Source organism: Cucurbita maxima, unplaced genomic scaffold (genome assembly GCF_002738345.1).
Source record: "Cucurbita maxima cultivar Rimu unplaced genomic scaffold, Cmax_1.0 Cma_Scf00001, whole genome shotgun sequence".
Classification (NCBI taxonomy): Eukaryota; Viridiplantae; Streptophyta; class Magnoliopsida; order Cucurbitales; family Cucurbitaceae; genus Cucurbita; species Cucurbita maxima.
Genome location: NW_019272017.1, coordinates 7,050,532 through 7,065,465, shown reverse-complemented (window position 1 = coordinate 7,065,465; position 14,934 = coordinate 7,050,532). Strand labels below are relative to the sequence as shown.

At 34.2% G+C, this 14,934-nt stretch overlaps 5 protein-coding genes across 5 annotated transcripts; 2 read left to right on the top strand and 3 right to left on the bottom strand.

Annotated features, from left to right (window-relative positions):
* Nucleotides 1-1,078: 1,078 nt before the first annotated feature.
* On the top strand, nt 1,079-3,023 carry LOC111468150 (lysM domain receptor-like kinase 3). Its single transcript, XM_023113302.1, has one exon. The coding sequence runs from the start codon at nt 1,418-1,420 to the stop codon at nt 2,717-2,719; it is 1,302 nt and encodes a 433-aa protein (XP_022969070.1). The 5' UTR covers nt 1,079-1,417; the 3' UTR covers nt 2,720-3,023.
* Nucleotides 3,024-3,707: 684 nt separating this feature from the next.
* LOC111468574 (DNL-type zinc finger protein) lies at nt 3,708-5,669 on the top strand. The gene is made up of 2 exons (XM_023113855.1): nt 3,708-3,905; nt 5,049-5,669. Exons 1-2 carry the CDS (start codon nt 3,842-3,844, stop codon nt 5,528-5,530), a joined length of 546 nt encoding a protein of 181 aa, XP_022969623.1. The 5' UTR covers nt 3,708-3,841; the 3' UTR covers nt 5,531-5,669.
* A 1,419-nt stretch (nt 5,670-7,088) lies between these two features.
* Nucleotides 7,089-9,035, bottom strand: LOC111468483 (thioredoxin-like 3-2, chloroplastic). The gene is made up of 5 exons (XM_023113763.1): nt 8,456-9,035; nt 8,154-8,228; nt 8,006-8,072; nt 7,512-7,529; nt 7,089-7,427 (listed from the first exon to the last, which is right to left on the bottom strand). Exons 1-5 carry the CDS (start codon nt 8,794-8,796, stop codon nt 7,320-7,322), a joined length of 609 nt encoding a protein of 202 aa, XP_022969531.1. The 5' UTR covers nt 8,797-9,035; the 3' UTR covers nt 7,089-7,319.
* A 1,055-nt stretch (nt 9,036-10,090) lies between these two features.
* Nucleotides 10,091-10,887, bottom strand: LOC111468323 (probable acetyltransferase NATA1-like). Its single transcript, XM_023113539.1, has one exon. It carries the CDS (start codon nt 10,849-10,851, stop codon nt 10,198-10,200), a length of 654 nt encoding a protein of 217 aa, XP_022969307.1. The 5' UTR covers nt 10,852-10,887; the 3' UTR covers nt 10,091-10,197.
* A 1,717-nt stretch (nt 10,888-12,604) lies between these two features.
* LOC111468233 (probable acetyltransferase NATA1-like) lies at nt 12,605-13,517 on the bottom strand. Its single transcript, XM_023113424.1, has one exon. It carries the CDS (start codon nt 13,410-13,412, stop codon nt 12,756-12,758), a length of 657 nt encoding a protein of 218 aa, XP_022969192.1. The 5' UTR covers nt 13,413-13,517; the 3' UTR covers nt 12,605-12,755.
* Between the last annotated feature and the right edge of the window lie 1,417 nt (nt 13,518-14,934).

Genomic DNA, 14,934 nt, shown 5'->3' with positions numbered 1-14,934 from the left:
TTTTTTTTTTTTTTTTTTTTTTTTTTGTGCTGAGGACCCTTTTGAGAATAAGGGGTTCTCATTATATTTTTTTTAGTACGGTAAATATGGTGATAATGATTGAGCCATTGGTTTCATGAAGATGAATTACTCAGTTTGACTTAATTTAATACTTTTTTAATAAATTTTTAGTACATGTCAAAACTTCGACTTTACTTTAAATTAAATCAGTTTAATTAAATTTTAGTAAATTGATTTTTTTTATAGTCTCCCACCACTTAGAAACAGATCTTTTATTTTAAAAAGTGCAATGAAGCAGGACAAATATAAATAATATAATTTCGTAATATCTTCGGTATTATTTAATTAATAGGAAAAACCTACTTTCTCCATCGGTCTTCATTAAATAGGATTTATCTTTTTCTTTCTTAACATCTCATCTCAATTTTAGTCGAAGTAGATTCAAATTAAATTAACATCACTATGTCTCGAAAAAATCTTATTTAATTATTAAATATATTTTGTCAGTTTCTGATTGTATTTTCACAATCCATCAATTTTGATAGTTTTGACGGCATATTACTGGAAAATCTTTGCGAGGAATTTTACTATTTATAAAAATATATATATATATTATACCTGCTTATATATAAATATTAAAATATTAAAATATTAAAATATTAATACTATGCCAATATTTTTAAATACACTATCAATCATCATCATTAATTATCATTCCTATTTCAAGCATTATTTTATTTCCTCGTTTAAAAAAAAACCTCCCCCACATATGAAGCTATAAAACAATGTAGCACTAAAAAAACCCTTAATAAACACTAATAAAAAAGTAAAATATTATATTATAAATTAGTCTTTTTCCATAAACTTTATAAATTTTAAAAGTAGTGCCAGTTCTCCATTCCTAATAATTCTTTTAATTTCGTATATAATAAATGTATTTGACATTTTTCAACCTGTATAAACTATATTAAATAAATATTTAGGGTCATATTAAAAATAAGATTCGATATTTTAAAAATGTTTTAAATATAATTTATGTCATTTTTAAAAAAATGGAATACTAACATATTTAACAAATTTCTCCCTAGAGAAAAGGCCACAACAGTGGAATAGCCGGAGAAGAAAATTCCCGTACGATTTTGTTTATCTGTCTTCTTCGTCGTCGTTTTGGGTTTCGTCTTCTCCGATTGACAGCAACATTACTGAAAATCCTCTCTACCAAACCCTAAATTACTTTAACACCTGCGTTTCCGATATTCAAACGGTCGATTTCGACGCCGACGCCGACGCCACCGTTTCTTCCTCCTCCGACGATCTGGTTCGTTCTACGATTTTTTGCCCCAATTTTTCATCTTCTTGGAGGCGTTCTACAGGTCCCTATGTTTTCTGATCTTCAATTTTGGATTTCGTCACTCCGATGTGCAAGACTAAGAAAAGTACGGACGTGATCGATCCCCCGAGCCCTAGATCCTCTCGCCATCAACGAATGTCGAAATCCAACGCCTCGTCTTCCTATGCGGATCCTTCCAGTTCTGTGAATTTCACGAGTTACAATATTAGCACTACCGATGCTAAATCCAGCACTAAGAGCTCGTCGAAATCTTCCAGTTCTAGTCGAGCTTCGCTTGTCAGTTTGAAGAATTCGCTTCCGGATAATCCTCTCATTTACGAGTTTTCTGAGATTCGTTCCGCTACCAACAATTTCCTCTCCAAACCGTTCTCTTCGTCGTCTTCTTCCTCTTCGTGGCGGTGCTTAATTAGGGGAAAAGACGCGATCGTTTTTCAGCGGAAATTGCTCCGTCCGATTGAGTTACCGGAGTTGAAGCATCAGTTGTCTGTTATCGGCCGTAGCCACCATAACAGTCTGGTGAAGCTCCTAGGCGCTTCGATTTCGGGGGATTACGTTTATCTGGTGTACGAATTTATCGTCGGAGCAAACTTGGCGGAGTGTCTCCGTAATCCGAGAAACCCCAATTTTACCGTACTTTCGACTTGGATTTCTCGGATGCAAATCGCTACCGATTTAGCGCACGGACTTGATTACATCCACCATTGCTCTGGTTTGAACTCCAAATTCATCCACAATCACATCAAGAGCTCCAGCATTGTAATCACGGAGGAAACCCTAACTCCGAAAATCTGCCATTTCGGCACCGCTGAGCTCTGTGGCGAGACAGCAGTCACAGAGGAGGAGAATGAAGAAGAAGAAGAAGGAGGAGACGAATCAGAGATTACGACTTACAGGCGGCCGAAGCGGCCAAACGTTAAGAAGATTAAACTGGAAGGGACGAGAGGTTACATAGCGCCGGAGATGATGGAGAATGGGACGATGAGCCAGAAAATCGACGTTTATGCGTTTGGAGTGTTGATTCTGGAACTGATCTCCGGCGACGAGGCGTTGAAATTCATTTTGGAGAAGGGGAATCGCGGCGGCGGGTATGTGAGGGTAAGTGTAATAGAGACAGCGAGAAAAGCAGTGGAGAATGGAACCGGCGAGATTCGGACATGGGTGGATCGGAGATTGATGGACTCATTTCCGGTGGAGGTGGCGGAAAAGATGGTGGTGGTTGGGCTGGAATGCGTGGAGGAGGACCCAGATAAGCGGCCGGGTATGGGTCGGGTCGCGGGAAAGATTTCTAAGCTGTTTCTGGAATCGAGCCGGTGGGCAGAGAGCATTGGCAAATCACTCGACATGTCGGTTTCTCTCGCCCCTCGGTGAAAGGTGATGGTGAAACGACAGTCGGTACAAACTTCCACTGCCTTAATTTTTTTTTTTTTTTTTTGATACTTCATAATTAATTAATTGATTTTTGTAGAAGTGTTCATGAGAATTTTGGGATATTTTCACTTAAAAAAATTTTAATGGGGAATTTTGAGAGATTTAAATATAAGTATCTTTAATTTTTAAATTATAAATTTAGTATTCAATATTTTATGTTTCATATCCAATTGTACTAAGAAAAAAAAAAAGAATAAATACTATAAAAAATGGTTTTTAATGGATTGGGATACCTATATTTAAATACTTGAATATAAAATAAAGTTCTTCTATACATAAAGATAACGCAACTTTAAATCCATCGCTGTCGACCAACCTGTAATATAAAAAATAATATATTTATTTTATTGTTAAATATTCAATCTTCTTAGTTTCTATGAATCTATGATTTTAAAACTTTGGTATCAATTTATTGGGATTTATGTAATAAAACCTTATAATTAATTATTTAATTTTTAATAATAAGTTTAATTATTTTATTTACCACTGTAATAGGTGGTTAACCCTATTGATCCCATTCAATTTGTAATTTTTACTATGAAATATAGATTAATATTTTACTACATTGGTCTTAATTTTGAGAAAATAATGCACTTTTACACCTATAAAATTACAAGGGTAAAATAGACTTTTAACTAGCTATAACTATGAACAATTCGTGAAAGATCGATTTGGTTATAATAATTGTATCAATTGATATTAACTTATCTTAGAATGCATAGCAACTCTCGCTCTGAAAGAGTGACGTATAATTAATAAATGAATTTATATCTAGAACTTACAATTAGTCCGAATAAAATTTTGAATAATTTAAATTAATATTTAATATATTAGATATATTAATTAAAAAACAAAATTAATATTTAAATATTATATATATTAAACCTAAAGAAATTATTATTATTATTTGAAGGGATTATTTTAACCAAATTTTGGTTACCCGATTTAATGCGAAAATATAATTGATGTCGAACTCCCAGAGGAACCCGGCCGTTCTGGTATACGCACACCCGGCGATGGAAATCTGAACTTCCTAACTCGGAGCTCCGTGTGCAGTCTTCCATGGCGACGAGGCGGATTCTCTCTCTCGCTTTGCGTTATCGATCGCAGACCTCTCTTCCGCACGGTGAGCTTCCATTTCTCTTCTCTCGGTAAAACCCTAATTTTAGACAATTTTTCTCACTCCTATCTATATATTTTTGCCTGATTTGTTCTGGCACTTTGCTTGTTATTTAAATCGTTCCAGAATCATAGGAATCTGTTATTTTTTCCTGTATCCCCTCCATTAGTGGGTGAATTTGGTATTCTCCGTTCATGGGAAAATCTTGTGTCGAAGTGGTGAAATGAGTATATTGCAATTTATTTTTTGACTTCCCAAAGACTTACCAAAGAGAATGAAGGGACAATTATGTGTATCTATGATCTAATTGGTTGAATATTCTGGGCGAGTTCTTTCTGTTGTTTTCGAAGTGAAGGGAGTTGTTTCCATGACACTCTTTTATAAGTGCTTTATATGATTTATTTCAAACTCCGCTTCAGCGGATAGCGGATGGATAGCAGTAAATTTAATCTTATGTCTAACACTTATACATTTTGAATCACTTGGAATGGGGCGGGTTGCCTTGGAGGCACCACAGATTGAGTTCTGCGCCAAGGTTACCACCCTTTGAAATTCCCTAGGAGGCGGGATGCCTTGGAGGCACACCATAGATTGCACCATTGGCAATGGCGCTTATGAGTGCTCCTAACCGGGGCCGTAGATCGAGTTCTAGGCTAAGGTTACTGGAAATGACCAAAGAACAAAAAAGCCAAAAACAGATGCAGCATAAAATGTTCATCCTTGCCTGACTAAAAGAGAAAGGGTTTCTGCTACCCGCTCTATTTCTTGGGTGGAAAAGTCCAGACTAGAGCTGACTACTCGTGAAGAGATAAACTGCTAGAAGCCGTCAAGAAAAAGTCCCTCCCCTTTTTGTTGCACTATAATTTAATCCATTTTCCCCAGAAAACAGAGTTTGAACATATAAATCTCATTATCGGCTCGTGAGCTTCATAACAGACAATTTGAGATCTGGTTAATTTGGTTTTAGCAGTGAAATGGGACCGTTTGTGAAGCTTCAGGTGTTCTTCCTTTCAAATGTTTGAGGAAATTTTCTTGTAGCTTTAGAAGAATAAATATTCTTGGATTCATTTCATTATCTGATGTCTGATTCTTGACGGTTTCTTTCATCTTTTTATTTATAGTTTACATTAGTACAAATCTTGATTGCAGAAAGGTCTTGCCAGATTCACCCGTTTGCAAATTCATGGTTCTTGACTGGGCAAAGATTTTGGATAAGAGGAAATCAGAGCCTGGCAAACTCATCAATTGCTGAGGATTCTAAAGATAACGAAGGCAACTCTGTTCATGAAAACAAGGACGATGGTTCTGCTGTGAAGTACTCTGTTCTGTCTAACTTGAAATCATCCCCTAGGCATGACCTTGCCATGATCTTCACTTGCAAAGTCTGCGAGACAAGATCAATCAAGACAGTTTGCCGTGAATCATACGAGAAGGGCGTGGTAGTGGCACGTTGCGGTGGATGCAACAATTTACACCTGATTGCAGACCATCTTGGTTGGTTCGGCGAGCCAGGCAGCGTCGAAGACTTCCTGGCTGCTCGTGGTGAGGAAGTCCGCAAAGGTTCTCTTGATTCTCTGAGCTTGTCCCTTGAAGATTTGGATCTATCCCACAGCGTTGAAATCAAAATGTAGAGAAATCTTGAGTAGTTTATCACTCAGCATGGTTTCGGTTTCTCTGGTTTGAATTTAGAACACTAAATTCAAAATTTTAAGTCGTTTTTATTTTAACTGGACGAAACTTTTGACCATATACATATTGATGAGTTTAATAGGAGTTTAATTGCCTTTTGATATACTATTTGTATGTTTCATTCATCAAGAGAGATTCAAAAGAGGTAGGTTAATTTCAAAATACCAAATTAAGGTAACTAATTGGTACATCTATGCGTGTGATATCACATATACATATTTTGAAAAAACAAACATAGCGACTCCATTATAATTTTTATCTCAGATTTGCAGTTTCGCCTAGACGAGATGTTCCATCACTTATTGAACACAACCCATGTGAAACTAAGCTTGTTTGGCCACCTACGATATCCATGCATGCATGTTCATCCAATCGAGGATGATCCTATCATTATAGGGAAGGAGCGGTTTGCAACAAATAAATAGTTGGGTGCCTACCTCGTGAAATCAGGTAGGAGAATAGAGTCAAGGTTCAAGAGCAAACAAACCAACTAGTGGGTTCAGTTCTTTTTTTTTAAATTGATTCTCAATTAGACTCNAGGAAAAATTTTTAAGAGTTGAGTCGTTCATTACTGAAAATTGTATTTCATACCTACAATTATATATTGTGGGGGACTCTAACAGGGTCGTTCAATGGAAAAAAGTAAGAATAAGAAAATGAGAGTGATCCAGATTTATCACAGCTATAGAAGAATTTCAATATTGGACTCAACTCAAAGGTTCAGACTGTATGTACGATTTATCTGATCTTATAACTAGTTATAATTTTTTTTTTCTAGTAAATCATGAATTTGTCTCGGACAGTATTAAAAATCTTATCGAAAGCTTACGGCAGCTTGCCAAACAAAAGCTAATAGAAAAAAGAATAGAGGTATTACTGGCATAACATCTACTATTGGATTCAAAAAAGCGTAGGCCTCAGGCAATTTGGCGGGCGCTATCGCGCTGAAGTAACCCATGCCATACTCCCAGGAAAAGCTCGAACGACCTTAAACAAAAGGGTACTTGTACCCGAAATCGGTGGTCTTTAAAGTTCAGTCATTTCCTAAGCTAAGAAAGGTTACGGGTGGGCATTTTACCAGAGGTTTCTATTGTATCAATCTACCCTTGTTTAATTCCTGTTGAAGCATATACTCGGGGGGGGGGGCAGGGCGGANGGGGTGCAGGGCGGTCCTAACTCTACCGTATCTTTTGTTTCTTTCTTCTGGAACAATCACCTGAAGAGTAGAGGAGTGAATCAATTCTTGGAAAAAGAGGGAGCGTGCCTAAAATCTAAGAATCCTGCCAAGTACATGGAAGAATATAGTTTAATCTCGCAACTTGCATCAAACTATATAAGGCATGTTTATGCTTTTGAATAGTCTCCCAATATTTCAAGGCAACTCATCTTTTGAGATGAGCATTATAAGTTCAATTGAGGCAACCAATATGTCTAAACAATTATTATAATGGACACAACTGACCTTTTTGAGACAACTATCATAGCGGGACAACCCATCTATTAAAACAACCATCAATTTTGAAGAATTATTATAACCGAGAAAAATCGATATTTCGTGACAGGTATCATACTGAAGCAACCAACTAATATTTTCAGAAGGCTTCAGAAGGCCAGCTAGGCCGTGTTCTTTATGTTGATGAATGTAAGCAGAAGGGAATTTTTATGAGATGCTATCAATCAATTCAAATACACTAAGTGGCCAAGAGGATGAGGGTAAAAATGAATCGTAAGTCACTCGCCTTTTAGCTCACGTTCGATCATTTTTTGAACGTCGTTGACAACTAAATATGCTTTGTAGAGACCAATTACCTCGTCTTGTTTCTTACCATCCTTCCATAGCTGCAATAAACAGAATCAAGACCTTGATGTTAAAAGAATGGAAGGTTTCCAAGGTTAAAGATATCTGATTGTGAAGAAAATCACCTGAATTGCTGGCATCTTCTGGAAGATTCAAAGACGAACGGTTGCGATACACAAGAAAATGCAAGAAATCAAAATGATCAGGACAGTTGAGTATAGAAAGTGTAACAGCCTAAGCCTAAGCCCACCGCTAACAGATATTGTCCTCTTTGGACTTTCCCTCAAAGTTTTAAAATGCGTCTACTAGGGAGAGGTTTTACATACTCTTATAAGAAATGTTTCGTCCCCCTCTCCAATCGACGTGCTATCTCACAAAAGGATTTCATGTTTGCAAACAATAAATGAAAGATAAACAGATCAAGCAGTTTAATCAATCAACTCATCCATCAAAGTAACATAAGCTCAACATGTCCTTGGACTTCTAGGTTCAAACTGCAAATTGGAAACGTTCCTAAAGGTAATGAAACACAAGTTCTAATTTCCATTGTAAAAAGAACTCAAGTAAAATCCTACCTAAAGAAGATCACTATAATTTGCAAGCTTTGGAAGGAACTTACAGCTAATCCGGCACGAACAACTAGCTTGTGTGGCACCATATTGACATCAATGCAGTAGAACTGCAATCTAAAATTCATCAAGAACAAGCACAACTTCAATAAGGACTTAGCCCATTTCTTTTGTACAACCAAATGGCTAAGAGCTAACCTGGGGCAATAATCAGCAGCCAATCTTTCCAATTGGGGTATCAAATAAATATAATTTCTGCACCAGTTAGCCATCCTACATATCCACATAAACTCACTTTTCAACGAAAGAAAGTAAAACAAAGAGAAATGTTCTTGAAAGGCTTGAAGGAAAGCTGTTGAAAAATATCAGAATTAATGTACAACAGAGGTTATGTGATTCATAATAAGGCCTTAGCAAGCGCCCAGGATTGCTTAGCAGAAGGGATTTTGTATTCTGTTTCAGTGAAACCCTAGAAAAGCCCACAAGAAACGTATGCATACCATACAAGAATCACGAGCCCGTTGTGTTCCTCCGCATCTGCAATAGCCTGATCGAATTCAAGTTCGCTGCTAATGGACTGGAGCTCCATCGAAACAGGCGATTCATCTCGAAATTTCAGGGAACTCTCTTGCGTCCAAGCTCCAAGCAGCGAAACCTTCTCATCAGTCACATAAACTTTCTGGGAAAGCGGCGGAAATTTGCGGGACAGAGGAAGCTTGTTGAAACCAGAGGCGGGGAGCCTCGCGGGCGGGAGCAGTGGAAGCGAAGGAAGATCAAAAGAACCGTCGAATTTGGGAAAAATTTTCACGCTCCCGAGGTGAAGAGGCAAAGCTTTCACCATTTCAGATGGAAAACGGAAAAAGGAGAGAAAAATTCAGAGGACAGCGGCTGGTGGGTTAAATCGGGGTGGAGATGGCGACTGCGACGGCGGCGGCGGCGGCTTAGATAGGGTTTCGGTGGAGTCCCACCAGGAGATTCAGAGTAGTTCAGAGATTGTTCCGATCGACCTCCTAAAACCTGAAAGAAACCTGAAAGAAACGCCAATTGATTTTGTTGAAGAAAACAAAAAGGAAAAGAAAAATTAAGAAACCCAATATAAATTTTTATTTTATAATTAATAATATATAAAGAATTATTAATATAAAATTTAAAATTTAGAAAAAGTATTAAATAAATAAATAAAGAAAGAAAAAAAAGAAATTTAACCGAGAAAAAATAAAAATAAAAAAATAAAAAAATTGAAGCCCAAGCGGCGGCAGCTTGCCGCATGCAGTGGTTTGACTTTTTCTTATTTCTTGGAAATTATTGTGAAAATAGTTCATGGTACAAATTGAATATACATTTCATTTAATTTTTTAATTTAAGATAATATTTTTTAAATAAAATATTAAAATTTTTCATTAAAAAACTAATTCAAGCATATTTCTAAAAATATGAATAAAAATTCTGAAAGCTTAAATATATTTTTAAAAGTTTAAGCATTAAATAACTGTATTTTTAAAACCCATTTTTTAAATTAACTTTTAATATTATTGAAACATTTAGTATTTTTAAATTAATTACAAAATTTGAGATATTTTTATTAATTTTTCGGCTAGGGTTTTCCTAGACCCTCTTTGGGCTCCAACTCAGCCCACCATCATGGACTCCCCATTTGGCCCAACTTCCTTGGACTGGGCCTACCAATCAAAAGCCCATCATCAATTGGCTATGCCTTCTTTGAATAAACTAAAAGTACAGTTTCAAGATGTGCATTACCTTTATTATTATCTTTTTTTTTTTTACCATAATTCTAAAACTTGACTATCTTCGGTCGTTAAGGTCTCACGTGTTTTCTAAAAAGATATCCGTACACCGAATAAAAACTTTTTTTTATATAAAAAAAGGATTGATACGTAAAAATATAACATACATTATTTTCGGTAAGAATAAGGTTAATTTTAAAAATAACATATTTTACTTGTCTAAATTTTATATTTTTTTTTTATATTGTCACACTAGTTTAAGTCATTGCTACCCCATTTTATATACGAAATTTTTGTCTAAAAATCTAAATAATTTCTATTTTAGAATTTCAAAAATAATATTACAAATATTATAATATTTTTTATATTTATTTATTTGGCAATGAATTTGTTGGGAAATGTCCATAAATTTATTTAGAAACAAACTTTAAAAGTTTGTATAGGACACGATAATTTAAATATTAAAAAAAAAAAAAAACAGTTAAAAATCCTCTGTTTCAGTCAGCATTTTCATGAAGCTGAAGAGCATCGCCGGTGAGTGCATAGATTTTCCTCTCCACGGTTTGGGCACCCATATCTTCGTAAAAGCGCATGGCATTCACGTTCCAATTTTTCACTAACCAGAACACTTCACAGTAATCCATTTTCACCGCCTGCTTCGCCACCGCCGACAGCAACATTTTCCCGAACCCCTTCCTCCGGTAACACTTTCTCACGAAAAAGGCCTCCAGAAAAAAACCTGGCCTCCCCGTATACGACGGAAAATTGGGGAAAAACAGAGCAAATCCAGCAACGACGACGTTTTCATCTTCTGATTTGAAAATCTCCCCATCTGGATCGTCCACCGGATGCTCGGAATTGAGAATTCGAACCTCGGGGATGTAATTAGGGTTAGAGTTATGAGGAGAGTCTTCCGGGAAGGGTTTAGGGGAAACTTCTAGAATGAAAGTGGTGACGGATTGGAAGGGCGGAGAGGAGAAGAGATTGGCGGAGAGATCAGATTCGGTGGTGGAGCAGACATGAGAGTGATTTTCGAAGGCGGCCATTTGGTGGAGGAGCTTGTGAATGTGAGGGACGTCGGAGGCAACGGCGAGGCGGATTCGGGAGAACAGAGGAGAGCCGGTGGGTGACGACGGAGTGGCGGCGTCCATTACAGCTAAAGCTAGAGAAACTGAAAGCTTCGGATGCCCACCATGCTCACACCAAACCTCCCTTTTATAGTGTAGAGGCAATGGGAGATAAAATTATATTTTAATAATTTAAATTTTAAAATTAAAATTATGAAAACTCACTTTCACATTTTCTTATTATATTATTACATTTATTATTATTATTTTTCTTCTCTATGTCGATACATATTTTTATTATGGTGTGAAATTTGAATAGTAATTAATGTTTATAAAAATATAATTTTATATTTCTAATAAAGTATTAATTATAAAAATGGCCTTAAAAATAAAATAAAAAATAAAACAAATGGTATACAAAAAAAAAAAAAAAAGAAGGAAAAGAAAATTAACAAATTTGAAGTATGCTCCTTTTTTTCGTTATTTAGTAAAATTAATCATAGAGGTAAGCACCCAAAATAAATGTAAAAAATGATTTATAATATTTTATTCTCACGTAATTTACGTGTTTGAAGACTATATAGTAACATTAAATTTTTAATTTATAAAAATTATGTTGGTAGAAGTTATATTATATATATATATTTTCATTTAAAATTATATTAGAAACAAAAAGTTATCATTTTTAAAAAGAATAATCCAAAGATTTGGAAGAATTTTATCTCAAATCAATATTTGGACATATTCCAATTTTATTCTAAATTAAAATTTCATGCAAATTAAACTTTTTTTAAAACTTAAAAATATCTATATCTTTAAACATTTTTTAAAATTTTATTTAAACATTTTTTAAAATTTTATTTAAACATTTTTTAAAATTTAAAAAATATATTTATCATTAACATGTAGATGAACCGGTTAAAATTTTTAAAAGTATACTGATTCCCTTACAATTAAAAAATAGAGATTTGTAATTATTCATTGGTTTTTAAATACCTTTTACCTTCTTTATTTGTTAAAAAGATTCCGTACTGAAATCGATGAAAGATAGGAGGGAGAACTTATATTGTTCTCTAAATAATAGAGAGCTACAAATAAATAATAACTCTATAATATAAATAATAAAACATTTATAACATTTTACATTATGAAAATTAATCCAAAATTATGTAAAGAAACTATAAGAGCACAATTTTTATTTATTTATTTTTTTTTTGGATAATATTTATTTTCTCATGATTATTGTACCAACGCAACCAATAATTAAGGTTCTAAGACAATCAATATTTGAAGCAGGTAATAATTTGAAATGATTATCGTTACAGACAATGCATTCATGTTCTATGTCTAAACATCAAATCAATCCATTAACATCCAAAAATTTTACCAGATTTTCGAAGGATAAAACTATACCCGTTTACCTCCTTCATTCCATTCATGATAGTGCTCCAAAAGTATTCCGCTTCTTTGGCATTCGAACCACCATTGGACCCGAGATGGAAAATGGGCCTAATTAAGGTGGAAATGGGCCGAGAAAATACACATAGGGCCTTCAAAGCCCAATTAATCACCCAATTAAAACAAGCGAAGAAAAGAATTAAAATAAATCTCAAATTTGAATGTCTATATACTTTGAAGAAGAAACTTGTTGCCCTTGGTTTAGTAGGATCCACCGGTATCTTTCCAATTGGCTAAAGCTGGGGTCATAATCAGCAGCTGATCGTTCCAATTGGGGTATCAAATAAATATAATTTCTGCACCAGTTAGCCATCCTACATAGCCACATAAACTCACTTTTCAACCAAACAAGGTAAAACAAAGAGAAATGTTCTTGAGAGGCTTGAAGGAAAGCTGTTGAAAATTAGTAGAAATGTCATAAATTTTACATAAGTACTTAACTTGGTTGAAATTTATTTAGAAACAAACTTTAAAAGTTTGTATAGGACATGATAATTTAAATATAAAAAAACGGTAAAAACTCCTCTGTTTCAGTTATCATTTTCATGAAGCTGAAGAGCATCGCCGGTGAGTCTATAGATTATCCTCTCCGGCAAGATTTGGGCACCCATGTCTTCGTAAAAGCGAATCGCATTCCCGTTCCAATTAAGCACAACCCAGAACACTTCACAGTAATTCATTTTCACCGCCTGCTTCGCCACCGCCGACAGCAACATTTTTCCAAACCCCTTCTTCCGATAACACTTTCTCACAAAAATGGCCTCCATATACAAACCTGGCTTCCCTGTATACGCCGGAAAATTGGGGAAAAACAGAGCAAATCCAGCAACGACGACGTTTTCATCTTCTGATTTGAAAATCTCCTCATCTGGATCGTCCACCGGATGCTCGGAATTGAGAATGCGAACGACGGGGATGTAATTAGGGTTAGAGTTATGAGGAGAGTTTTCGGGGAAGGGTTTAGGGGAAACTTCTAGAATGAAAATGGTGAAGGATTGGAACGGCGGAGAGGTGAAGAGATTGGCGGAGAGATCAGACTCGGTGGTGGAGCAGACATGAGAGAGATTTTCGAAGACGGCCATTTGGTGGATGAGCTTGTGAATGTGAGGGACGTCGGAGGGAGCGGCGAGGCGGATTCGGGAGAAGAGAGGAGAGCCGGTGGGTGGCGACGGAGCGGCGGCGTCCATTACAGCTGAAGCTAGAGAAACTGAAAGCTTCGGATGCCCAAAATGCTCGCACCAAAACTCACTCTCATATTTTTCTTATTATATTATTACATTTAGTCTCAGTTATTTTTTAAACTCAATTTAATAGTTTAAATTAAATTTTGATTTGCACATATAAATAAAAATACATTTCCCAAATCCAAACTAAGATTTGGAAGAATCTTTATCTCAAATCAAAATTTTGACATATTCCCATTTTCATAAAAAATTGCATTAAAAGCTAATATTTTATATAAAAACGTGAAATATTTTATATCTTATCCTAAACGTATCATCCACTGGTCAAAAGTTGATGCAAGTAAATCTACAAGTTAGAGTCTAGTTTAAGCCGATCAACAAAGTAGAAGGACGATAAAAAAGATCAATAATTTTACAAATTAAAATTTACTTACTCGAACATAATCCTATGACCTAACATTCCACATTGTATACTCTTAAATATAAATAACATTTTTTTTAAAAAATAAGATACGAACATTTGGACATAGTTTAATTAGTTAAAAAATAAAAAATACATTCATGAGCGCATTTAAACATTTTCTAAAACTTCAAAAATATTTAAATTTTCCTTAAAATTAAAAGATTTTTGTTAGTGTAGTTTATGTACGCTTCATAAGTCATTACATTGTTTTGATTATTTCTTTCTCCCGTATGAGTCCACAATTATTCATTTTTTATTTTTGATACTGGCTTTTTAAATACCTTTTATCTTCTTTATTTCTCTAAAAGTTTTCAATTTATTCTTTTTTTTTTTTTCATATAATAACTTTATAAAATTAAGAACTCTCACAGATAATTTATTTTTAAAAATAGTTGACAATTCAATGTTGAAAGTTATGAAAGAGAACTTATATTATTTCTTTAAATATTCTGCAAAAGAGAGAGCTAGAAATAAACAATAACTTTATAATATAAATAATAAAACATTTATAACATATTACATTAGGATTTATCCAATATTCTTCTTCCACTGCATTAAAATTATTAATAATAATAAAAAAAAGAGCCGAATCTATCCCTCATAATTATAATTAACTATCGTATTGTTTTAATTATACTTATGAGAGATAAATTTGATTTTTTTTTTTTAATTTTGATGATTTGTTTTCATCTTTTGAAATATTTATTTTTTAAGTATTTATTTTATGACTATGATAAGATGTTAAACACATGAGATTAGGAGTTTAATCTTGGTAAGTTTACACAAATACATTTTTATAATAAAAAACTATATTTACTAAAAAAAAAAATTCCAAGGAAAAGGAATATTTTTAGTAAAAACAAAAGGAATAAGAGTAATAGGCTATGCTCAATTGCTTCAGTCACGAAATATAAAAAATATTTAAAATATATAATTTACCAAGTCTATTTCTTCATAGTTACATATATTTTATGAATAAATAGCTAAAAACTCGAGAAAGAGAAATATTTAGAGGGGAAAAAACAATATATATATATATNAGAGAAATATTTAGAGGGGAAA